At 36.3% G+C, this 27,988-nt stretch overlaps 2 protein-coding genes across 4 annotated transcripts in view; one reads left to right on the forward strand and one right to left on the reverse strand.

Annotated features, from left to right (window-relative positions):
* Positions 1 to 27,988, reverse strand: part of LOC120628548 (serine/threonine-protein kinase S6KL) — a 92,445-nt gene that overhangs the window by 34,721 nt on the left and 29,736 nt on the right. The window lies entirely within an intron of this gene.
* LOC120628549 (von Willebrand factor A domain-containing protein DDB_G0286969-like) lies at positions 10,350 to 27,337 on the forward strand. Its single transcript, XM_039896963.1, has 2 exons — positions 10,350 to 10,485; positions 25,860 to 27,337. Exon 2 carries the CDS (start codon positions 25,861 to 25,863, stop codon positions 27,070 to 27,072), a length of 1,212 nt encoding a protein of 403 aa, XP_039752897.1. The 5' UTR covers positions 10,350 to 10,485; position 25,860; the 3' UTR covers positions 27,073 to 27,337.

The following is a 27,988-nucleotide window of genomic DNA, read 5'->3' on the forward strand; positions in this document are numbered from 1 at the left end:
CTTTCTGAGTCCAAGGCCGTGGTTTCGATTCCCACTAATGGAAAATGTTAGTGATGAGCATGAATGTTTTTCAGTGTCTGGGTGTTTATATGTATATTGCTATTTAAATATGTATATTATTCATTAAAATATTCATCAGTCATCTTAGTACCTACCACTAACACAAGCTACGCTTACTTTGGGGCTAGGTGGCGATGTGTGTATTGTCGTAGTATATTTATTTATTTATAAAAAAAAAAAATGTACACTATTTTGGCTACATTTTGGCTTTTGCATACAGATATTTTGCATCCTGGTGATAATTTAAAACTCCGGGCAAACAAACGGTTTTGAAAATCATCAAACGCGGATGGAGTCGCGGAAAACAGCTAGTTATGCATAGTTCTTATACCTGCTAATGTTTTGTTTCATTACCAAGGGTTGTGCATGGCATAAATCATTCAATAGATAAAGCACAAAAGTAAAACCTTGGTATTTCGTAATGTGAAAGTTACTTAAAATATTAAACGAAAAAATGTCCGCGGCTTATCACCCTAAGAGGCGAATACCATTAGTACTTTATCACGTTAAAAAGGCCGCTAATGCCCGAGCATATAAGTGTGCTATGATAGAGTGATTTACACTGGGAGAGAACTTTAAAACTACCTCTTTGAGTAGTGTATTCAATAACGGATCGAGAAATTTTATTGATTTTCAGGTCGAGCCAATTATGTTTTTAGATATAAAAATTTCTGTTTTAAGATATTTATTGTTCCATAATAGGGGGGCCATTGTCACTCGCGTCCGTAGAAGTTACCTTTCAATACTCTACACGTACCCCCTGGGTGGTGCTAAAAGAGTGACCCCACCGAACCAAGGCGGTGGCTAATAACCTAATCTGGTTCACCAGAATGGTAGCTACAAGCCAAGACTAACCTCTAAAAGAGTAGACTCGCCAACCCGCTCGGCAAGCGTGGCGTTTTATTGCCAATTACCTTCATGCAGCACGATTCACAGATATGGCCCTTAGTCTCCAGCAGCTCTGCCAGGCCCGGCCACGACAGCAGTCGGACAACCAGCAGAGCAAAGGGTGCTAAGAATCCCTGGAGTAGGAATAGCTGTCATAAAACGATATACCTGGCTACGTATAACATTCGCACTATGATGACAAATGACCGCTTCTGTGAACTGGAAAATGTAGTCTTGCAACGAATAAAATGGCATGTGATCGGCCTAAGTGAAACAAGACGCAGAGGAGAAGATCTACAAAAGTTGACCTCGGGGCACCTCCTGTATTTTAAGGGTAATGAGGATAGCCCAACTGGTGGAGTTGGCATGTTGATACACAAATCTCTAGCAGACAATCTCAAAAAGGTCAAAGCTATATCAAGCAGGGTTATTTATGCCACTTTTAAGATTAACGCACGGTATACTTTGAAGATCATCCAGGTTTACGCACCCACTAGCTCTCATTCGGACGAGACAGTTGAGTCTTTTTATGAAGACTTAGAAAAAGGTATTACAGATGATTACTGCTACTACACAATAGTTATGGGTGATTTTAATGCTAAAATTGGTCCACGCAATCCCCGTGAAAAGTTTGTTGGAGAATTCGGGTTAGGGCAAAGAAACGACCGCGGACAAATTCTAGCCAATTTCCTCGAGCAGAAGGGATTATTTGCTATGAACACTTTCTTTAAGAAAAAAGACCAGCGAAAATGGACTTGGCAAAGCCCAGATGGGCGAACACGGAATCAAATAGACTATATTCTCTGTAATAGAAAACATATTTGCTACGATGTAAATGTTTTAAATCAAATAAGTGCTGGAAGTGACCATCGTATTGTAAGGGCTAAAATTCATATAAATGTAAGGAAGGCTAGGAAAACACTTTGTTCGAATAGAATTGCAGGAGGTAATCTCAGATCGTTAGAAGAAAAGAGGGAGATATATCAACAGGACCTAGAAACAGCCTTTGATGTGGATACCTCGGCTTGGTCTGTGGATGAGCTCAATGAGCATACATGCAAAACTTTAAAAAGAACAGCGGAAAAGTTTTTGACCAGCAGTAACACTAGACACAGAGTCTTATCCGATGTCACACTAGCACTTATCGATGAAAGAAGATTAAACATGAGTAAAGAGAACCAAAATATCAGGCAGCTCAACAAGAGGGTGAGGAAATCTATAAGACTCGATCTACGGAGATATAGCCGAAATACCATCATTGATACAATCAAAGAAAATAGAGGTCCAAAAGTGTTCCAAAGGAAATTCAATACTGGTAGCGGCCAAATATACAGTTTGCTGAGACCCGATGGATCTAAAACAGAAGATAGGGATGAAATCCTGAGAACCGTAGAGAACTTCTATACAGATCTCTACAGTACTATTACACCAGAACCGACGACCTACAGAGGAAGAGATCCCAGGGCAAAACTAGTAAGACGTAGGACTGAAGACCTCCCGGATATAAGCCTGTACGAAATAAGTAACGCACTGAAGCACATGAAAAACGAAAAGTCATCCGGGCAAGACCAAATCCCGATTGAACTGGTAAAATGTGGTGGTAAACCTGTTCGTAAGCGTCTACAACTTATGTTTAATAAAATAATACACGAAGGTGTAACGCCCAAATCGTGGAAAAACGCTGTTGTAAAGCTAATCCACAAAAAGGGGGACAAATCCAACCTAGCGAATTACCGACCTATTTCAATCCTAGACCACATATATAAATTATTTACGAAAGTGCTAACAATAAGAATCACACAGCGCCTGGACTTTGAACAACCAGTCGAACAGGCTGGCTTCCGATCAAATTTCTCAACCACAGATCATATCTTTACGATCCGGCAGCTTATAGAAAAGTGTGGGGAATACAACCGTCCTCTCTACCTCGCTTTTATAGACTTCGAGAAGGCATTTGATTCCGTAGAGCACTGGGCAATATTTCATGCCTTACAACGTTGCTTAGTGGACGACAGATATGTCCAAATAATTAGAGAAATTTACAGCGGTGCTACACTACAGGTTAAATTACACGAACTGACAAACCAAATAAAGATCCTTAGGGGGGTTCGCCAAGGCGACACAATTTCACCAAAGCTAAGAATAGCTTTGGTGAAATTGTGTCGCCTGTGTTGTGTTGTGTTGTTGTGTCTGCAGCGCTGGAAGATATCTTTCGCCTTTTAGACTGGTCTTCGAAAGGCATTAACGTCAATGGCAAAATACTGTCTCATCTGAGGTTCGCTGATGACATTGTCCTTACAGCAGAAAGCTTAAAACACCTACAGGCGATGATGGAAGAGCTACATACAGTGTGCACAGCCGTAGGACTTAAAATGAACATCAACAAAACGAAAGTAATGTGTCGGGATAACATTGCCCATATTACTGTCCACGGCTGCCAGGTAAAGTGTGTTTCCGAATATGTCTACCTCGGACAAACAATAACCTTAAGCAAGGAGGGACAGGAAAAAGAGATTAGCCGACGCATCCAACTCGGGTGGGTAGCCTTTAGGAAACTCTCAGACGTCCTTAAGGGAGACATTCCTTTATGTTTAAAGCGCAAAGTGTTCGACCAGTGTGTCCTACCCACTATGACATATGGAGCAGAGACATGGACCCTTACAAAGAAGGTTGTGCACCGGCTCAAAGTGGCTCAGCGGGCAATGGAAAGAGCGATGTTAGGTTTGTCTCTATTAGATAAGATTCCCAACGTAGAGATCAGAAACCGAACTGGAATCACTGACATCGTTCAAAGAGCAGCGGCCCTGAAATGGAACTGGGCGGGTCACATATGTCGAAGGGAGGACGGGCGGTGGAGCCGAGTGATTCTGGATTGGCAACCGCGTACTGGACACAGAAGCATTGGCCGACCACCAGCTCGATGGAGAGATGATATTGTAAAGGCAGTAGGGAAGAACTGGATGCAGTTAACCAGCAATAGACCGAGATGGCGTGCAAATGAAGAGGCCTTAGTCCAGCAGTGGACTGAGATAGGCTGATGATGATGAAAGTAATTAGTTTTGATATAGTAATATTGTTTCTTTAAAATATAAATATAACCTAAAATAAACTATTCAAAATTAAATAAAATCTAAAACGTCCTCGGAACCACCGCAGCGAGGCACAGTTCCTAAGATGCTGGCAGCATTGCCCCTTTGGATGGCCAAACTAATTCGTTGGCCAAGGTAACTGCCCGCTCTAGGATCACCGGTAGACTTGATAACCCTTTTCGATAATTCTTTGAAAAGGGCTCTTGCCTCCGGACCCCACGGTCCCAAAGTCAATACTCCAAAAGGCACAAAAATGAAGCTGCTATCCAGGTTTTCATATTTACGCCTCTTGGCCTGCTCGGCACTGGAAGCAGCCGCACCTACCATTGACGAGGTGGCCTGGATGTGTGATGCAGCTAAAGTAAATGTTCCATAAAGGAATTTCAACTAAAATGGAACTTACAGGCTAATTTACAAAAAGAGGGTAATTATATAAAATTTCATCTTCGAGCGCATAATAAATTAATTGTAAAATGTAAGTGGGTAGTTTTGAAGCACCAACGCATCAAAATCATACCGACCGACGGTCAACTGATGACGCGAGCCGCGCCTATGTCACTGCATAGGTAACATGGATTCATCCACAACTAGATGTGACAACTGAAACTGGTACTTGGTTATTTAAAATTTACGGACAAGATCATCATTGCACGGGTTTCTTTCCATAATGAGAAGGGGTTAAGGCCGTAGTCCACCACGCTATACTAGTGCGGATTGGTGGACTCCGCACACCTTTGATAACATTAGTTATGGCGAACTCTCATGCGAGCATGCATATTTTTCACGTTTTTAATTGCTTAAAACGCACATTACTTATATTAATGTTAGTTTGAGGTGCGTGATGGGATTCGAACTCGACCCCCGGATAATTTGCAGTAATCACAAGGAGAGCAGTGAAGCTTGCAGAGTTAAATCAGTAAAATCGTAAAAGCCCACCATCCCACGTTAAAGCAGCGTGATGGGTAATGATTCTTGATGATGACTGTTCCCAGCTGTGGCTGAACAGATATTCATCAAATAATCGCTGCTTCGTTATAAAAAAAAGTTTGCGTTGGCGCGACGATGAAACAGGTACAAACAATTTTACAGAAATATATTATAATTCTCTACTTTTTTATGGTAATAATTGATGGACTAAGCCGATGAACCATCTGATGGTGAGTGGAAACCATCCTTTATAAACAGGGCAACAGTTCAGAGGGCATTCAAGGAGCACGTCCTACCGCCCTGTTGATCACAACAATGCTTCTTGGCGCCAGAAAGAAGCATGGCGATAGTGCTTTCGCAGAAAAAGCTCGGCGTAAAAAAACCTCTAAGTACTACTACTAATTGGCGTGCATAGAGGGTACGCACAGGGTATGCGTATGATATCAAATTAAGAAAATCTCAAGTACGTTATCGTACGTACGTAAGTTATAAATACTAAAGGGTAGGCTCTCTAGAACTGCCTATATGATATGCCTATTCTTAAATTTGTTTTAACTCGTACTGGGGATTTTCTTAATTTTATATGATCTGCATACAGTGTGCATACCCTCTATGCACGCCAATGAATATATGTATACTAATACACATACAAGTATATTTAGTATATATGTACTAATTCAGAGACAAAGAGTATATACACAGGAGCAAATAAAGAGTCCGTAATGATCGTATACATATAGCTTCTTCTACCATGGGTCGTCAAAAACGAAGCTCCAATTTGCCTAATCCAAAAGATGAAAAATGCATTTTCTAGAGATAAGGAATTTCATAATATCGGGTTTGTTGACATTCTGTGTAAGTTCATCTGAAATTGAGTTACCGCAAAAAGTATCAATTCCAAACCGACCGTTGTAAAAAGCATTTTATTCTTATCAAAAGACTACCTTACTTCACTTTTTGCTATAGGTTCAATTGCGATAAATCTGATTGTTCTTTAAAAAAAAAAAGAGGGCTGTCAACATTAATGATGATTTAAGCCCACCAACCCGTAATGGAACAGCCCACCGAACTGCATTCAGTTTAAAAACAAAAGGGAAAATTCCCAATGATGGGAACAGCAATTTAAAAAAATTCTGGCAGATTCTTTAGTAAACCATGATAAATTAATTAAAACAGTGAACCCTATTATACTAATAGAGTTTAGTGAAATTAAAATAATTAGGAAAAACTAAATATTACGGCCCCACATATGGAACCATAAAAAGGCATTTCATTTGGCATACCGCAATATATTTCTATGATCTATCCTGGTGAAACGTTTAGTAGAAGTGAATAGATTATCTTGCGTTGCGATTTGTAAGACTTGAGGTGACCGAAAAAAAATTAGTTCATCTTGTTACGATCGTAGACATTTCGTATTTGCATAAGAGATTGATTACAAAAAAATACAATGTCTTTTGTAGCTGGTTTAAAACAGGCACTTCTGCCCTTTTTGATGTGGAAAAACTAATGGCCGATCTACACGAAGCATACGGAAGCGGCGCGGTGCTGTAGCTGTGTTGCTGCGTTATTCTACATAGAACCAATCTTGGCGCCGCAACGCATGCACCGCAACGTATGTCTAAAGAGAAATGCGTGTGTAGCCACAATTTGTATCATATGAAATTGTATGTTACGCATCACACAGACTGGGTTTCGTGCACGGTGGCTTGCAGAAGCAGTTTTATACGATACAAAACTACACTGTGTTGTATTTTACCCTTCGACCCGAGACGGGAAGTTATCCAAACGTGCCATATTTGATGAGTTTGGTCGTCTAGAAAATTTTTAAATCGGCGCGGTAAGGTTTGTTTAGCCGACAAGGCCTTAAATTTTAACGCTGCAACGCGCCATGTAGATTGGCCCTAATGCAGCGAGTCAGAACTGGCCCCATATTATTACAGAAGTAAGGGATTAATAGAATTAAGCAAACTCTTATTTTTTTGCCTTTTATAATGTTAAACTATACATTTCCATATAAACCATCCTTTTATGCATATTTTTTTATATTTCCCTTCTCTAAGTTATAAGAACACTGTAACTGGTCAATTTCTGTACTTATATGTTTACGAAATTTTTATCGGAGGCGGCTATGACATGGAACCCAAAACCGCATTATTATTTGATTTTAATACTTAATAGTGTATGTAATGCGGAAAACTACTTTGTCATAAATATGATCAAGAATGTATATAATAATGGTATATTTGGTTTGAAGCTCATTTTGGAATACGTGCACAGATCCCACATAATATAATATGAGAGCGTGACCGCTAGTGACCTTATGAAAAATTATATGAACATTCTTGGTTAACCTTTTGCGTACGAGCTAACTTAGGATATGATTTCGACTCTTAGTTCAACGATTACTATTTGTTAGTGATATGAGCAGCGGCCGATGGATGCCAAAATTATATTCATACCTCTAAAATTGGTCACCTATCCATTCACTGACTTGAATCAACGTTGTGTACCCAGCACATTATATATATTTGTTGTTGCTACACGACCACAAGTTTCGATTATTTCGAAGAAAGATGCCTTTACGGGCCGCCAATGTCCTAACTGCGGGGTACTGAGAATTTAATAACTAGCAATTTCTGGCCGTACCCGAGCATCGAACCCCTGAAAAAGCGTGCTCACTACTATTAAACTAGGCGTTTATGAAAGTTAACACGTGATAATAATCGCTCAAACACGAGAACCCCAATTGGAGTATCACAGAAAGTAAAAAAAAAAAATTTCGCGAAAACATACCGACTTTGTTAAACATTATACCTATATTTTCTACAAAACTTTTAAGTCGATGCCTACTAAATGTAAAATTACTAAGTATATTTTGCCATGTTAAATATTTTTTTTTCAGCTTTTTTACTGTGAATCGAAGCGCAACCCGTGTAATACTAATTATTTGATTGTTCCAGTGGCCACCCATGGTCTTCATCATCCGTTCTACAGGACCATATGGTGCTTTTCGAAAGATGAAGATGTTCCTTTAAAAAATACTCAAATTGCTATAGGTGTAATATAAATAAATAAATAGGATCCAGGATCCCTTCAATAAATCTTCACTAAATTAAAAAGGGACCACCTCTAAAGTATAGCGTACCAAACAAAAAATAAATCATCTAAATCGGTTTATATTTGGCGGAGGTTAATAATCGAGTAACAAATATTTAAAAAAAAACATAAAGTCTAATTGAGAACCTCTTTTTTTAAGTCGGTTGATTCTTAGCAACGTGGTAGAATCTGCCTTCCGAACCGGTGTCACTGCAAACAGACATAATAAACGTGTCGAAAGTGCTTATAATAGTAGATTTCATTTATTTATAAACATAGGTACTACGACAATACACACATCGCCATCTAGGGAAGCGTAGCTTGTGTTACGGGTACTAAGATAGCCGATGATTCATTGAATATTATTTTTATGAATATAATACACATAAATACTTATGATATACTGATAAATACCCAGACACTGAAAACACTCATGTTCATCACACAAACATTTTACAGTTGTGGGAATCGAACCCACTGCCTTGGACTCAGTAGGTAAACAAGGTCGCTGCCCACTGCGCCAAATGGCTGTCAAGCGAGACGATATGATCCGATTGTTAAACGAGACTGAAAAAACACCCCATTCTCAAACGAGATATTTATCCAGAATGTAAACGTAGATTGTCTATAAAATGATATACACGACTAAATAGGCTATATGATCTTCACCTGTCCTGCGACGAATAAAAAAAGCAACATAAACAAAAATAGTAAAGTAGGAGATGAGAGGCTGTACCGATCTATTTGTATTACCTTACCACCCGCGGTAAAGTAATGAGTTCTTTTCTACCCGTTGCTTAGATAAAGCACGCTAATTTTCTGAACATGAGATAAGAAAATGAGTTTTGAAATTTTTAAAGCGGCAAACCATTTTGTCCTGTGAGAAGAAAGGTCTCTGAACAATATCAATAGTGGGATAGTAATGGCTAAGAAAACCATGTATTGTTGCAAGCCGGTCAATAAGTATAGTTATTTCTTTGTAATGTCAATATTAGCGTGTTTGGTTTAAGGTACGCTTCTTTTCCTTTTCCCTTAGGAATGTGTATAAAAAAAGAATTAATAATTATGATGATGATGATGATTGATAATGGCGGTCGTTCTCACTCTTAATCATGAAACTTGTGCAAAACAAGTATCACGTTTGAGTAGAGACATGTAAAGGTGACTCCATACTATCTATAACAATATTATAAATGCGAAAGTGAGTCTATTTCTTTGTTTGTTACCTATTATCAACCCATTCATTGCAGTTATTTTGATGATATTTTGCATATTTTGTCAACCTCCCTGGCACTGTGGTTTTAAGTTGGAGGTCCCGGGCTCGATTCCCGGCAGAGGTGATTTAGGGATTATTTCCCAATTTTGCCTGGTCTGGTTCGGTGGGAGTCTTCGGCCGTGGCTAGTTATCACCTACCGAAAAAGGCCTACCGCTAAGCGATTAAGCGTTGCGGCACGATGTCGCGTAGAAACCGATTAGGGTTAGGTATGGGTTTGTTATAACTGTCATCCCAGACCGGACCAGAATAAAATCGGAAATTTATGACCTTTGCTACCTATGCACGGCTTCTAAGCTAATCCGACCTCAGTAAATTATTTTATAGAAATTGCTTGCATCGTGGAGACAAAGGATACTTTTTATCCCGGGATAGGTTTCTTGGGGGATTTCGAAAAACCTAAAAAATCGCAGACGAGCCGCGGGAAAACGCTAGTATATAATAAAACAATAACTGTATGAATTATCATGAGCACAGTGTTAGTTCTACTGATCAGTGTTAGTTCTATTGAAAGATTCAGGCTTCGGTATTTTTTTAAACATCTTTTTGTGAATAGCGATGTATATTTTTAAAATTTTACATGTGCCCCTCTTTTGCTGTAATTAACACGACTTGGTATTCTTTCCATTATAGCTACTATAAAACTACTTACCGAAAGCACCTTCCAAATAAAACAAATTTCACAATAATCGGCCATCAAACATCGGAGTAATCGCTATCCAAACATAAAAAATACATCGAATTAAAAACGTCTACCGTTTTTGGAAAACGTTAAAATAAACGCAAACAACTATAAAAACAAATCAAACAAAACCAATAATCGTTATCTGTATTTACTAACTAATTAATCAGAAACGATGATTGTTTTACTTAATGTTCGAAAAATTTAATGGGTCGGTGGTGGAGAGATACAGTGGCATAAGTTGCGACGAAGATGGGTTCAAAGCTTCCATATAAAAGATGTACAGAGGGCTTGAAACGCGAGTCACTCCGCTATATAAACACGGGCTTCGTCATACAACCACCAATAGATTGCCGGCACTCTCGACGTACGCACATAAGAAAAAATACTTTTTTCTAAATTTAGTGTCAGTGATCCAAAGGCTAACAGTTCATCTTTTATTGTCAAGGAATCCGAATAAAATTAGGTAAGTTTTAAAAAAGTGAAAAAAATAAGTTTACATTTTAAACACTAGCTACACTATGAGAAATAATTCGTATCTCAAAAAAATATTTTTAAATGTAATTTTTGTATTACAATTAATTTAAACCTTAATTTATTATAAAAAACTTAGGATTCAAAGTAAAAATCTATTAATAACTAATTCGATCTTAAATTATTCATGAAAACAATCCTTTATAAAACCTCTAATGCCTAGTTTAAAGAAAAAAAAACAAGGTCTGAAATATTTTCGAAAGGGCTCTTAATTTTTTCTAACATCTCGTTGAATTTTGTTTGAGACTGAAAAAATAATTTTGACTTGTTTGTTAAATAAATTATCGTTCAACATAGTATAACAAATTATACTGAAAATTCTATTTAGCTCTAGCGTTCTCTACCCTACTCTACATACTATCTATTAATAACCTCCTAAGGGTTTTGGGAGTTAAATCCATACTTCTAGAACTTCACAGTTTCATTGTTTGATCATCGCTTTTAAACGCGAATAGCTTTATAAAAAAATCATTGACTTACTATTTTCGACTTACTTTTATTTTCCTAGCGGTAAATAAATTTAAAAAAAAATTAAATATTTCACTGTGTTTTTTACATATGCTTTGACCATTTAGAAAAATAATAAAGTATATAAGCCGTAAAATACAAAATATTTAACAAGGCATAGCTAATAGAAAACTCGTTTTTTTTGTTAGGCTTTACTAAATAATTAATAGCGTAATTCCTTACAACACATGTTTTACGCGAAGAAAAACATTCCTGAAATAGTTTTCAATGGACGCTAATTCTCTACGCTTAATCGGATTTAAGTTGAAGACATAAATAAAACAACGCCTACGCAACGAAGACCTATGATTTACAGTTCTACGTTTTCTCTCAAGGCTTAGGTTTAGTTGATTAGTGGTAGGTCTTTATTTCGAAGAACTTTGATTAGAATAAACTGTGCAAAATCTTAGGTAACGTATCGCATAACGTGGCAAGCATACCGTACTTGTACTTTGCCTCGTGTTTTTAGGATTTATCTTTTTTTTTTTTAACGAACTTTATTTTTATTTCAAAATTTATTTATTTCGAGTAGGCCTAATATGAATACTTTTGAAACTTCAAGCCTGTCTGTTGGCAGATTCTAAGGCCGAGAATTTTAACCTTAACAATGTAGAGTTGTGGAATCTCTACAACTATTTTTTGTTTCTGCAATAAGTTTTTTGAAAACACATATCTCTCGCGCTTTATATTCTAGATAGGCATATAAATATATCTGATACCCATATTTTGAACTTTTATGTGACTAAACAACAATAGCCAGTTTTAAGTCTTTGGCCGCCGTGCCGGCCTTAAGTTACTGTGCGATATGAAAATCGCCGTCTTTTTTTTGTAGGCCAAATTCTTCTTTATGATTAAAAATAGTATTGATATTTTATTGCGTTAACCTTTATTAACTTAACTCTTAACATAAATACATTATTACCTAGTCAAGTACCTAATCGCTTAAGATCAATAACTACCTGTTGATAAGAAATAGGTATTTCTTAAGACTGGGCACGGTTTCGCTCACTGGATTCATTGAAATAACTTGGATTTGTTTTGTATAGGTACCTTTAACAGGTTAAGCGTTTTGACCTTGCAGAATGAAACTGTAGTTTAAACGTACCTTTTCAAATTTATAATGCAATGATCAGTGAGACATTTTATAAAACGCCGTAGGTAACTACGTAGTTAAAAATATGGCCACCATAATTTGAGAATTTCCATAATCAATCCTTGAACATTAAAAAAAATCGAAGCAACTCTTATGCAAAACATAAATAACATTACATCACTTTTGTATATAACTACCGAATTATATTATATGTAGGTAAAGGGCATATAAAGAGGGCATAGGTGGAACGTTTTATATGTAAATGCGATTAGTTGGCCAAAAGCGAATAAGCCTTCTTCTAATGTATGTATAAACATGACCAGAAGGCCCGAATGCCTCCTTCAACGTAAAAGCTGCAACCAAGCTCTATACAGAGAGATTAGGGCTTAGGGCGGATAAAGAAGTTCTTGAAGTTACGCAGTGCATCCGCAATGGCAGGAGGATGTCTAGATAAAAAGGCATCGTAAAAGTAATTCAGGAGCTACTGAGGCTGTAGCTTTCCAGATAGTACGTGATTTCTTTGAATAAAAAGGAAAGAATTTCAATAAAATACTAAACTACTTAAACGTGCTAATTATTACATTGCACGATAGCACGTTTGTTTTGTATTTTTTGTTATTTTTGTAAGTTTACTGAATTTTTGCACTAATTGTGTGTAATAAGCGAAGATCTATAGATATTAGGTATTCATCAAGTATATAAGGGACAACCCTGATTGAAGGCCTACGAATCATATAATTGAAATCGTTAAATGAAAGTTATAACTATAAAAATGCTCAAATATACAAACAGTGTTTCTTTATAAGGAACATACCCAAATTTATGGAAACACTTTCAACTATATAAGAAAAAAACACCATTTCCAGGAATCATACCATTGAAATAGTTGAATGATACTATTATCTTATATTGATACTGATTATAAAAACTGTTTGTATATTTGTATATATACATACAGTATTTTGTTTTAAGCAACATACCTAAATCTGGCCAAATTATTATGGAAAACTTATGGAAAAATTTTAAACTATATACGAAAAAAACACCATTTTCAGGAACACTATTCAAATAGTTGAATGATACTGAAAAACACACAAATACACATACAGTATTTTGTTTTAAGCAACATATTCTACATCTGGCCAAATTAATGGAAAACCTTAACCTTGTTGAAATTTAAAAAAAAAAAACTTTATTTACGCCAGTTATCTAAACATATTTTTAAGTCAAGATAAGATAAGTGAAGATCGAACGTATAAAACTAAAATAGCGGAGTTTTATTTTAAGCAGCTGACTTCGTATCGTAATTAGCTAACGGCAGAGAATAGATAATTGCTACCTACCAGGATCGCAGTTGCAGAATGTTATTATAATATTCAAATCTAAAATACTTAAGGCTGCAACCGCATTGAACCAAGACTGGGGGAGCGTAATCTAAAACAAAATTAGGGTGGCTATTATGTTTAAGCCAAAATCTTTCAAAATTCAAAGCGACATTCACGTGTAAAAAATACAGTAGTACTTATAAACTAATCGAGGAAGTGAAAAATTATTCAATAAACTCTACACACCACTATTAAACTCATTTAAAACATCAGTTTGTTGATAGGTTGATATAGCCATCAGTAAAAACAAATAAAACATAAAAAATTACGTAACAGTATACGAATGTAAGTATAAAAGAATTATCAAATCAAGCAAGCGAATCAAAAACAATGTTAATGATAATTTTTATCACCTTAAAATTGGTCACGACCCATTCTCAGACACAAAATCGAGCTAAAACTTTCTTTATTCAAATATACCGGTAGACAGCACTTGCAAATTTTTATTTTATACTAGCTGTTTCCGTGCGTGTATTTTGGGTTTTTTTGAATCCCGCAGGAGCCTTTAACCGAAACTAGGATGCAAACTATTTCTATACAAAATTTCACCAGGATAAGTTGAACTGTCAAGCCTTGCATAAGAAACAAATGTTGAGCCGGACATATGTAAAACACAAACTAACAAATGAACGACAGACAAACTTTTGCATTTATAATATTATGATAGATCCGTAAACATAAAAATAACTTTAGCTACGAGTGTTATAATATTGTAAAGTACCTATAGCGTAGCCATTAACGTGAATAGAATTTGTTTAGATCACTCCTGTGTCGAAAATCACGTAACGTCCTATTGTAGCCTTGCCCTCAGCGTCCTATAATTTGTGGCAGCCCTATGCCATTATTATAGATATAACAAGCCAGGGCCACCAGCAAATGAGTGGACTTATCTTGAAATCTTAAATACCTATCTATCCTTCGAGGAACCTTAACATCATTACGACGATAATTTTGCTGTTTGAAAAGAGATAATTATGATCTCCAACTGCATGGAAATATTAATAGCTACGATACCTAGCAATTGGCAAAGCCTCCGAACATGGGCTGAGACCTTTTTTGTAAAGATTGAAAATTCTCGTATAAAAAAAATTAAGCTTATCGATAAGCCACAACTCTTTATCCACAATCAGTCTATTTAATGATTACTTTTCCTCTAGTCCTTTTGATTCGTGATTTTCTTTCTTCTATCAATTTATATCCTCATCATTCAACTCGATGGCTCTCGTTTAATTATTTTTAAAGTATGTCCCTAACTCCACAATTCAACATGATATTGAACAAATTGTTTTAGATAATTATGTATTCGATCGTAAAATAAATGTTAAAAGTACTTTGTAGATGGTGAATAGATACTGCTGTGTTTCTTGCCGGTTTCGTGTTTCAAAAGTGCTCATAGAGCAGTCAATTGAATAAATAAATGAATTTTAAATTTTAATTTGAATAAATTTTTACTGTCAAATTATATTTGATTATTTAAAAAAAGAAATACATTAATTTGTAAAAATGTTTTATTGAAAATCTACTTAACATTTTGAGTAACAGCTAAATTAATAGTGTAGTAACTCAACGAATTAACCTACCTTATATTAAATGAACAAATCCCAATAACGCCCCATAAATATACATGTATCTACATGCGAAAAGTAAAACAATCTTAGAAATAATACCTAATCTCCGTAGCACGTGTGACGCTGACAGGTAATAACATTTTATGAGTCAGAACTTTGCAGAATGCTGATACAAATCTTATCTTAGCAGTAAATGTGCGATTGTAATAGTACTTTTCTTAATGTGCTCCTTAATAAGTATTTAAGTGTATGTAACTTTTTAAAGTAAGCTGTAAAAGCTTAGAAACTGTAGTGTATTTTTTTGTAATTATTGTCAAAGAGTTTATAAATTTTTTGTACGTTTTTGTTTATTTTAGGTTAATTCTAAATCACAGTTTTTCTAAACATTATATCCAAGCAAATGGGATTCCGAGTTCGTTGCTTCTACCGTACAATATTTTACATACTATACAGAGAGCGAGGTTAAAGGTTTGATAACATCTTAATTTATGTCGATGTCCAGCGTCACCCGGACACCTGCGACTGGACTCGATATTCTGGTAACGAAGCGGGGGTTTGTCAACAGTATGCCTACTGTGTCCACTCTAGCATTTAAGGGGCTTTTAAACCTGCACTGGTCCTCCGGGTGTTTATTTGCCCTGCCTTCGTCGGCATCGCGACACTTTGCCCTATGCCTCTTCTACAAATCCTCTCATATCTGACTTGATCACGTAAATATACTCCGATCTCTTTTTGGCATATTCAATGACCCCAAAGCATTCTTATCAGGATCATCGATATAAATAAATTAAAAGTGTAAATATATTTTTACAGGTTCAGGAAAAATACAATACGACAATAAACATAAACTTAATCAAATGTTCCTTCCGCACATAAAGCAACGATATTTACTGAATCTAGTATTCCTGTCAGATGGTTGACGCATTTGAGCCAGTCCGCAGTATTTTTCCGCCTCACATGGCGTATATATGCTCATATTGCCATTGTGTCAACGTGAAAGCCATGTTTTATGGCGTTTTAGTGCGGATAATTTGAATCATAAACAAATATTGCACATCTGAGGAGAACAGTCTTATAAACAACTCTGTTAAGAACATTATCTAATCAAATTTGACTGCATTTAGTATTCCATGCACTAATTTATTATCTTTAAAATTTCGGCCTTTGGAAGCAAAACCTAATTAGTCCTAAGTTGTCCAGCCTTTTTAGTAGAATTTCTAAGAGATCCATATGAAAGATTCTCCTAAGGCAAGATAATCTGGAGGAGACTAGGGAAAGGTTTTGCACATAAAAATGAATGGTTTTAGTGAATTTGTAAGTAGCGAAATTAAAGGATTTATATTCTTTAAATAAAACGAACAAAAACTCAAACTGCAGTAAAGTGTAGAAAATCAGTTTATGGTGTAAATACGTACAATAGGACGTCATGACAGTTGAAAGAAGACACTAACTGTTGAGTTGAAGTTAAAAGAACACGATTCAAGGAAACTTGCCGCATCAATTATCAGACATAATGATAATGATTTTCACGGGCTGTGGACATTTAGTCATGCCCACAACAATACTACTGTATGTATGGAAATATTTTCGGACAACCGAGGTCGAATTCAAATAAACACAAACGAACTGCGACAGCTAGGTAGAATGTTGGTTAGACTATGCGGAAGTAGTATATGCAGGTTCGAGTCCCCGACGGGCATAGGTTATGGTTTGTCAACAAGTTTTAGCAAACTCGTCAACTCTCACTAGATTAAAATAATTAATCTTAAATCAAACCGGTAAAAAGTCAGTTAAAAATAATCATTAGAGTAAGAAAACAAAACTTATTGAAATAATTACAGTGAATAGGTTAAAGTTGGTGTAAAATTTGTAAACGCTGTGATTGTATCAATTAATGCACATAAAAATGGTAATGGTGATTTCCAAAATTATTTCAATTATAAATAATAGCTAAGGAAGATATCCTGACGAAAACAATCGTTTCGGCCGTCACTTCTTCGAATTTTTGTAAACATAATAGCCTTCACGATTTACCGGCTAATCGCTGATCGCTTTAAATTTTTTGCGATAAAACTTTATAAAAAGTTAAATGCGTTCCTGTAACGATATAAATCAAAGCTACAGCTGAGATCGTCAGCTCGAAAGGCTGCCTTTTATAAAGGCCCAAGAAAATTATACTTCAGTCTGTATGAGGCGATGTATAAAAGTGTACCCATTAGAGTACATTATAGACACCATCTTAGTCAAAATTTTTATGTCTTTAGTTTATTACAAAAATATAAAGAAATACGCGTTATTAATGATGCAATCCTCAGGTTACTCCTACATAACCATTGTTATATCATTATAACGCGAAACCGACCAAGAGTATGGCTTTTGCTAACCCAATTATCTTTTGATACCTACTTACTCATCGTTGAATACATTGGTAACAAGTTCTAAAATGGTAAGCAATGTAATAAATGCTAAAGTTCATAACTTATGCAAGAGGGATGGCAAAATTGAGCACATTTGCTGGCATTTTACATTTGCATTCTGTTACGCTTGCACAAAAACTCTTCCGCTGACATTGACCTAAGTGGTAAATTTAACTAACAAGACTTAGAGTAGCAGCAGTCATAACATCATGTAAAATACCTTAATAGTCAAGCAGAATGTAACGTTCAAAAAAAAAAAAAAAAAAGTAATGCAGATCTCTGAACTTCTATGAATCAACAATTTAACTGACATTAACGTAGAAGGCTTAAAGAAATGACAATTTCACCGAGACAAGGGAACTCCAAAAAACAGGTGAAGTTGAAGACTTTACGGAACCTCTATTTCGGAGTTCCCTTGTGAGGACAGTACTTTTCAGATGCTGTATGTAAATTACAATTACCATGTGAAGGACCACATACTTATAGTCTGTGTTATGATATAAATTGGATAGAAATCATTCCTTCGCTTTCCTTCCAAGTCCTGGATTTACCAAACACATGGACCAATTTTCCTCGTGGTCGCGTATTATAGATGTACTTACTGTTCTTTATATATCAAGTTCTCAAGGACTTCTCTGGAACACTAACTCGCTCAATAAGATAATGCAACATGCGTTGATGTTCTTTCATATTACAATTACGTGTTGCAGTGACGCCCGTCATCCTCGACGATTTGATTTATTCCGAACGAGATAATAGGATCGATCAGCGTCCCAATGCGTCGACAATGAACCGTGGGTCGGACATTGCACAATCACTCGAATAACGGGTTTCGACATGCGACAACCGGCAACGCACCTCGTGCTCTATAGGGCCCGTATAATACAGATAATACTAAAATCGAGCCTACCAGTTTTCTGATCCGACCGTTTCATAAAAATACAGGTCATTGGCTTAAAGTTGTTCCGATTGCGTTGATAAGAAAGGCCGAAGATTTAAATCTGTTCACTCAAATTAAAAAGTTTGCTTGTTATAACGGAAAAATCAGTGTGAATTGTAAAAGATAATATTAATCCACCGACCGCCAGAAAGGTAGCTTTTAGAGGAGCTTAGGAATAAGTAGGTATAGCATATTGCATTAGAAAGCTTTGTATAGTTATCACCAATCGAATTATTCAAAGATGTCAATTTCTTATTACAAAAAAGTAACGTGAAAGAGTAATAACAAATAAACATTTTTCTATTAACCTAGGTAGTAAAGAAAAACGTAAAAATATATTAACTATCGATTCTATTCATATAATAGAAAGTAGTTCAGTCAAACAATGCAAGAATTGGACCGGCAAGTCGGTTTTTGTTTGAAAACGTGGTCTGTAAAAAAAGTGACGTCTGGGTCACAAATCCAGACGGTATCGCCTAAAATAAGGAAAAATTTGTATTCCGCGTGCATTTCGGAAACGTGTGAATTTTAAAGACATCTGCACCCAATTTAATGTAAGTTACAACCACAAATGTTCTTACATATCCGAATAATGCAATACGAAACTCCTATGTAAATTATTTTGAATGAATAACATTGTTTCCCAAGAATGTCGTATTAACAGATTCAACGCAGGAACCTGCTTATTTATAGTGTATTTTTATTTAAATAACTGTAAATACTTTCAAGTTTCACAAACCTTGGTAACTTTGATTTAGTTTGTCCTATTTAATTTGATTCCGCCTATTTATAACTTTTTTGTGTTTACCAGCTTATTTATGATACGATTTGTGACATTGTATAAAAACAATCCTTTCTTTCATTTTGAATTGCTTTGATCGAGTGATTTCATTAGATCGCAAAAAGACGATCGGCAGTTTATATTTGTTCGTTTTTTAGTTAAATTAAATATCGGTCTGTTTAGTAACTTTCCACTTTTTATTTATTCCTTTACAAGGTCTTTGATTGTATCGTTTTCAACTATGGTTGAAATAATGGATTGGAATGTTTCTTGGAGTCTTTAATCTTCAGACACGGGAATAATGTAGGTCCATAATATTTCTTCCGGATAGGATATCGCTCTCATAAGGCTCAAAGATAGAAAGATTTGTCCCTACAAACCCTTAAGGCTAGGTTTTCAAATGAAGTAAGTAAAGACAGCACTACTCTTTGGCCTGTCAAATCAGCAGAATTAACACCAATTGACAGTCTTACAAACTCACCCCGTTACATGATTTATTTTATTATAATGTTGATGATGAGACAAAATTATCTCATAGTACGTGATTTTAAAGCAAAACGTTTTGTAGATAAGCATCACATTAAACCTCATGTAGTATGAGTCTATTACTTACCTATTCTTATTTCGCGACGCAGTATGTATAAATTAACTGTACCATTAAATGGCCATGAATTATATACCTTATAACTGACAAGTTTTATAATAAGTGAATTAAAGTAATTGGCTATTGTGTCATTTGTTATGTACCTAGCCATATCCGTTCGAGGGGTTTAGGAAAACTTTGGCTACGACTATTAATTATTATAAGGTATTGGGTATGTACCTAATTTGAACCAATTAGCGAGACGAATCGTAATGGCTCTCGAGAAAAACTTGTAGACATGGTTCAGCAGCGAGATTGGTCTGTAATAAGGTATTGTCACCTTTTTTTGAGAACCACGCTCCTGCGCCTTGGTGTATGACAGAATTGAACAATCGCTGAGGGAATTGATGTTTCAGTTTTCCACCCAATTTTTAAGAGTTCTACTTTAATGCCTTGCGCCCTGCTGTTCTCGAGTTGTTTGAGAGCCATACTTATCTCGTATAGGCTGACGTCCCTGATATCTTCTGTGAAGTGTCGGATCAATTTGGAACTAGGGTCTTCTAGCCAGATCTTCAACGGGCTTTTGCGTTAAGGAGGACTTAAGTATATTTAATCAATGTATGTCTCTAGACTGCATTGTAGTACTAGAAAAATATCTAAGTATCTTAATCAACAATTAAATGCTATTACATTTTTAAATAGAATAATAGCATATAAATGGAATGCATTTTCTTGCGAAAGTGTGTGTTGTGACGAATTTATATCAATACATATGGCTTTGCTTGGATACGGTTAAATAACTTCCTAAGAGTACAGTATGAAGTTTATTTTGATCCAGATTTTTGCGTTAGTTTGAACAATTTCACAAAATCTAGAGGATCATTTTAATACAGTCAGGTTCGCAGATATGTTTAGATTTTTCTTTTGATCGTCAGTTTCTGTAAGACACATATTTTTGAATTACCTTCTGGTCTATTTTCTTCATCATCATAAATCAAATCCATTTCTATCCATACAAGAAAAAAATCTATAGAAATCACTTTTTATTCGTAGATCATGCATTCTAATAGATGCGATGCGTACTATGTAATTCAAGAATAAGTAATAAACTTCTAGGCAAGATTGCTCGTGAATGTAACCAAGCAATAGGATAGGTATAAATAAATAAAAAACAAAGAATTAACTGATCAAATGTTCCTTAATGTAAAGAAAAGAGCAGCTCACTTTACTACACCTTGAATTCACTGGCAATAAATGATAATGCTATACTCACAACGCTTAAGTTATGTCATAATCACAGTTGGGGACAAAATCTTACAATACAAGGCCTACCAAATCAGGTTGAATCCAGTTGTCAAGTAGAAAGTTTATTGAAGTTAGTCAAATTGAAAATTGCGACGTAATAGCAATAATATTGCGTAAATGTCGTGACCCGTGACTGCAGTTGTAAAACTTGTAAAGAAACGGTAAACTTAAACGGTTATTTTTACAAGCAATCGGTTGAAACTGATATATATTTGACAGAGGATTTTAAAATTTTAAAAATAAATTGCAAACGTTAGGTTACTACTCACCAGGAACACAGAAACAAGTAGGTAGTAGAAGAAAATGGAGTGCCAGAAATCCAACATATTGTAATTAATTGATTATTTTATAAATATCGCTAGTTTTATTTATTCAATCACAGAATTATCAGACTTAAAATCCCTCTTTAACAGGGCTAGCACAGGCAGGAGACAAAAATTATATCCCCTGATAAGGGATATAATTAACGTGTTCAACTGCTAAAGTATGGTAACATGGAATAGGAGAAGTTTACTCCCATTTATTATTACACATTTATTATTTGGATATTATTTCCACTTGTACGCCAGTGCTCCAAGAGTTGCTAAAACTGTGGGAGAACATACATTTTTATCCTATCCTCGGGAATATAATAGTCTCCTATGAAATGCTGAGCAGTATTTCATAGGAGAGTGAGTTTATAAAGCTTAAACCAAAAAAAAGTCATGATTGACATTTCACTTTTCAAGTTTCTCGGATGTCGGTAGAATATAAAATAAATAATACATAAGATAATTTTTAACAGTGCTACTCAGTTGGAAATATATCTAATTTTGACACACAATATCGTTGCCTCCCATTTTCATATTGTGGAACCTAGATATTTTTTCGGATGACATAGACACCGTGCCTATCGTCGTAGATACTTGGGGGTAAATATAGATCACTGTATTATCGGCTTCGACTCACCAATAAAACATCAATGAGCAAGGAGTGCCCCTCTTACATGAACGATGTTAGAGGAAAACTTTTATGTGACCACAATACATTGAACTATTGTTATATACAAATAATCGCAGTCAGTCGGGCCGGCACATTTTTTGATTGGCGCAACAAGCGGCATGCGCTGGAGTTCAATTGGAAGATTGCGCGGAGTGTGGGAAGACGATGCTTGCCCTGAGTCGGGATATCCTTCCAGAAAATAATGAACCAACTAACAAACAATCGCATAAAACAACCGCTATCCGTTTCGTGTTGTCCAAGAATTATTCACCTACTTGAATTATTTCGGGACTGAAAACGTCTCCTGCGTGCTCGAATGTTCTCGAATTCTGATTTGTAATTTATTGGCTTGCAATATTACTCTCAAATGCCTAATAAGCCTATGTCAATCAGTGGATATCCTTAACGTTAAGTTAATAACGATCGTAATGGAATTTATTGTATTGTTCAGTTTCTTTACATAGGTACCTCTTGCCCCTTCTCAATAGATATAGGAAGAGCTTCATGTACTTAAGGTGGCCACTGGTTTGACCGCCTGTATTATAGACAAACGCTGGAATGGATTTATTAGATATCGGATATGTCACCAAAAGATCCCTTACTTTTATCAGAAAAGAACTTTTCTCAAATTGGAGGGAGGGGTGCGTAGAAACAGATGCGTATATTGCAGTTTTGATGAATTCCCAACTTTACAAACTGAGTGGTCCTATGCTCGATTCACGTTTAGGGCTTATTTTGCACTACCCCATCAGCGAATGCTTTAAACACCAAGAGATTTTATTTCCTTTTGATAAATTATTTCAGTATAAACACAATGTATGTACTATAGCTCCACTATAACTCCAGAGGCTGCAGGCTTGTTATGTTACATTATGTACTGTTACGACCTATTTTTAAAAAATGTTTACATAAATAAAACGCATTAACTTCGGAGGCAATGGCCGCCTCACCCCATGATTATGGTATAATGGTATAACCAGTTCGCCATCTTGATATACGGACCACATTTTTATTTTATTTTCTTTGCCAACAACAGCTGCCTTACGAATTATTATGCTACATTTTTATCCGACTACGGAGTATTTAAGGAAAGTCACTGTATTTAGCATTTTGTATTTATGAATATTCCACTGGGATTATAACCACTATCCTCATATCATTCCCTCAGGCACACGAGAGTGGTCTCATACGAAAGAGGGTTTTTGAAATCAGATTAACGCCGCTGTTCTAATGCGGGTGTCGGTCTATAACGATGATTAACGTGTTTTCCACCAATTACCTACCTATATACTAGTATTGAAATTCTAAACAGGCAACCTAAAAAAAAAAATAATAGTTTCTCTGCCCGATTTTGACTACGTCTATCTCCAGAGAACTACGCGGGAGATAATATAGTGCACAAGTATATGTGCAAACACGTCCGTCCTATCGCACTATGAGATTAATAGCAAGTCCACCTGACTCTCTATTCTCTTCTATTAATCTCATAGTTTGATAGAACGGCAGATTTTACCCGAACGGTAAGATCAAGCGCACGACAGACAGTTTAAAGTGCTCTCCGAAACACGGGGGTGCATCACCGCCAAACATCGAAACTTCTGGCTGCCACTAAGAATTTATTAAACCCAGAACCTTTCTATACTCAATCATGGTACTCACGAGCCTTTTGAGACATTTTTAGCAGGTGCATACATGTCATCAATATATCTACAAGTTCCTTAACTAAAAGTGAAAAACAAAGTTCTCAAACCTGGCCACAAGCAGTGAATCATTCATGCGATAGCATCTCTGCATTCTGTTTGCCGATTCTATTCAATGAGCCAATTAGAATTCAGATAATGTGTGGACGTCTCGCCGGATCATCCATATTACTGACGCGCGTTTCGCATCCTGCCAAAGCGCACGCACTAGGAAGTGTCCATCATGGTACTCTACTACATGCGTTTCTCAGAAAAAGGGATACAACGTTTTCATGGAATAGAAATGCGTGCGTTTCTGCAAACGCCCATTGTTTTCTCAAAGACGTGGGCTCCTTTATCGTTAAACCAAGCTATGCTTCTGCACCTACTATATCCCCAATAACCTACCCTACGCATCTTATAAAAGTTTAAAGAAAAAGACTTTCGAATTCATATCAAAACCTAAGTTGGATGGACAATCGTTATCAATGATATACATTTCTTTGGATTGTCGTAGCATGACTGCGACAATATGTGTAAAGCGCAATGCTTTCTGATTTATCATTCAAATATTGGCTAGGTTACGCCATTACAGCGACTAGCGAGACTTCCAATAATTCGGTCAATTACATCTATTCCAATATTTTTATAATGCCGAGACGACGTTGTGTAGATGCTCCCAATTATTACTGAACTGAGAACACTGATTTATGAATCGAAGTAACTGACTGATTATTGTCATATCCCAACCTTACCTACCCAATATTGGAGGTATTACTTGAAATGATTGGTAATTTTTTAGACAAAATTTTTTTATTTTATCATTCTCAATGTTAAAGTATCTGTGTACGAATAGATAAGAGACTAAAATTCTTAATAGACGTACCTAACGACGCATCACAGTGAATACGATGTTTAAAGTAATAACATGTAATTTATTTACAATGTTATGTTGTTGAACGGACGTAAGATATTATTTAACTTGTCAATATCTCGTTACTGCATCTTGAGGCAATACAAGCTCGTTTTTAAATAACCATCCAGTTTGTAGACGCGATCTATTTGTAGACCGGCGCCAAACCACATTCCAACAGGACCTGGGATATCGAGCGTTTACTCTAACTTGTCACGATATTAATAGAACTCGTTGGATACAACCTGTCTCGATATTATCGTGATAAATAACCAGTTGGTACGGTCATCGTGATGTATCGGTTATATTAAGGGATGGCATATGAAAAGGACAGGTTTTTTGGCATTCATTGCATGCATCAAGAAAGAAATAGATTGATGCGGGCAAAAAACAAAAACTATAACAATAAACAAAAACTTTATCGACGCATTTTATAAATTCTTACTCATACTAATATTACAAATTGCAAAGTAACTCGGTTTGATTGTTACCTATAAACGCCTAAACCACTAATAACAGATTTCAACAAAATTTGGAAGGAGAAAGAAGAGATTCTTAGGGAAATATTTACTTACTATTAGCCCGGGAGATCAGAGGGTTCCTGCAGACTTAAAATGATGTTAACAAAAGCCTAGACCTATAGAGGAATTAGAGGAATATCGAGTTATCCGTATAAATAAACATAAGATTCTTACAGTTTTCGAAAATTTTCATTTTCATTGAAGTTGTCTTAAGTTAATTTACACGTTATCAAATCGCAAAAATGTACTTCGGCACCCTTAATAGACCCTATAAAAATATACCCATTATACGAACGGTTAGGCCATCAATAAGATTTTATTACATTAATAACTGTAAACAGAAATCGTACAAAAGTATATTCACTGTCCACTTTCACAAATAGTTTACATCCTACTTATATGTATTAACTTTAATTTAACGCGACTAGATCGGCGTCACTCGACCCCAGCATATCCAGCCCTTAGATGATTGAACGTTAATGGGAAAATTGCTGTAAATGTTGGAGCCGAGCGGCAGTGCGTAACATTGGCCTTACCGCTCCTCACGACTTGCAGACGTGCATTTATTTGAATACCAAACAATCTCGCTGTCATTATTTATTCAAACCACTAATTATATATATTTTTTTTCAGGATGAAGGTCTTACTACTTTGCATGGCCTTTGCGGCTATGAGTTTAGCCATGCCGGTCGCCGAGGAGAAGTCAGATGTACCTCTCGCACCTCCATCTATACCTGAAATTAAGCCTGAAGAGGCAAAGGTTCAGAGTGAATTGAAAGCTATTTCCGTAGAAGAAAAGAAGCCTGAAACAGAAACCGAGACTAAAACTGCAGAAATACTTCCCGAAGCGGCAGCAAAGAGTGCAGTAGCCCCTGTAGATATTGCTCCGGACACGCAATCTGCCACTAAGGCTGAGATTACTCCTGAAGTGAAAAAGGAGGAAATTCCGGAGGCCAAGGCAGCTGTCCCGGAAGCATCTCTGCCGGAAGAGGTTAAACCAACCGAAACTAAGCCTGAAATAAAGAGCGGCCTTATTGAACCTAAACCAGTGCTAGAAGAATCGAAACCCGAAGAGACTCAGGCTAAAGTTGAAGAAGTCGCTAATGAGCAACCATTGGCAAAATCAGCTATCCCAGAAGATGTTATCGATCTAGTAAGTGTTGTTAAAAATAATGCAGCGGTTGCTGATGACGTTGTAGACGCTGCGGCCATCAACCCTGCTATCGCTACTAAAAGTGCACTGCCAGAAGAAGAGAAGATAGCCGAGTCTCCTGCTCCTGTATCAGAGGTCAAAGCCATCCAACCCGAGGAAAGCAAACCATTAGAACCTAAAACTGAAGAGAAACCCGCTGAAATTGCACCAGCGTCCGATGCATCCACCTCAGCTAAATCTGTAGCATCTGATACACGAGTGGTTCGCGATGCTGCTGAAGAAAAAGAGGAATCTAAGGAATCGAAGGTTGAATCTAAAACTATTGCTGAGGCGATCAAAGATGAAGTTAAGCCCGTTGATATCGCCAAAATAGAATCCAAATCTACAAAACCAGAAGAAGTCCAGATCGCAAAAGACAAGGAGTCAGAATCAGTCCAAACAGAAGTTTCCAACGAAACCGCCGCTAAGTCTGGTGAAGCAATAATAGAAAAAGGTAAAGAGGCAGCTGCAGCAATCAAACCCGCAGAGATTATTCCAGCCAAGCCAGCAGAGAAACCTCAGGACCAAATATTAAATGACCAGCCTGCCAAAGAAGAAGCTAAGACGAGTTCTGAGGAAAGCCGGGAAACCGCTGAGAAGCCTGAGAAGGACTCCTCAGAGGAGAGCGGAGAATCTTCTGAATCTAAGCCTTAAGTTAGTTAATGTTAGGTTGTTAGGCGGGAGGCGTGGGTCGACTTGCGCCCTCGACGCGCGCCACCCGCCCACTACAGCGCTGTGAGTGTGATCATCCTCGCGCGAAGAGCGGCTTGCGCCACGGCCGTCCGCGTGAATATCTGACTATTCACTAGTTCTAGAGACTAATTAAAATAGTGTAAACATCTACGTTGTAATTATTATTGTCAAAGTAAATTATCGAATTCACGGTACTATAAGTAATAATAAATAGTTTTTTATAACATAGTCTTATTTATTTCCTCATTCCTCATCTTCGGAAATTACAGCCCTATTATCAGAAACGCTCTTACATTTTTTTATGATGATGCAGTCTAAGATGGTAACGGGCTAACCTGTTACTTCCTTAGAGTCATATTTCTAGTCGTTATCTGGATAATGATTTTTCCTAGTAAATAATAAATATACTACGACAATACTAGCCCAAAGTAAGCGTAGCTTGTGTTATGGGTACTAAGACGAATATTTTTATGAATAATATACATAAATACTTAGAACATACATATAAAAACCCAGAGACTGAAAAACACGTGGGAATCGAACCCACGGCCTTGGGCTCAGAAAGCAGGGTTGCTGCAAACTGCGCCAATCGGCTGTCAAATATATGGATAAAAATTCATGCTTAGTATTATATAGATAAAAATTTGTTTGTATTTTTGAAGTTTTAGAAACTGCTAGAGATAGTTCTCCGGTATGAAACAGCGGGGAATAACTTTATTTATTGTCCTTTTTCTTTATCTTGATACCTACTTATACTTAAAATAGTTAATAGTTATAATATTAGAAATGCTAAATTGAGTTTGATTGTTGGCCTTCCTTCTTGCCTTAACTTAGCAACCAATCAACTTAAATTTTTGGCATAGAATAAGTGAACGGA

This window comes from Pararge aegeria, chromosome 13 (genome assembly GCF_905163445.1).
Source record: "Pararge aegeria chromosome 13, ilParAegt1.1, whole genome shotgun sequence".
Lineage (NCBI taxonomy): Eukaryota > Metazoa > Arthropoda > Insecta > Lepidoptera > Nymphalidae > Pararge > Pararge aegeria.

Excerpts from the sequence above, each read along its gene's own strand:
- LOC120628549 (XM_039896963.1), top strand. The coding sequence starts at position 25,861 with ATGAAGGTCTTACTACTTTGCATGGCCTTTGCGGCTATGAGTTTAGCC.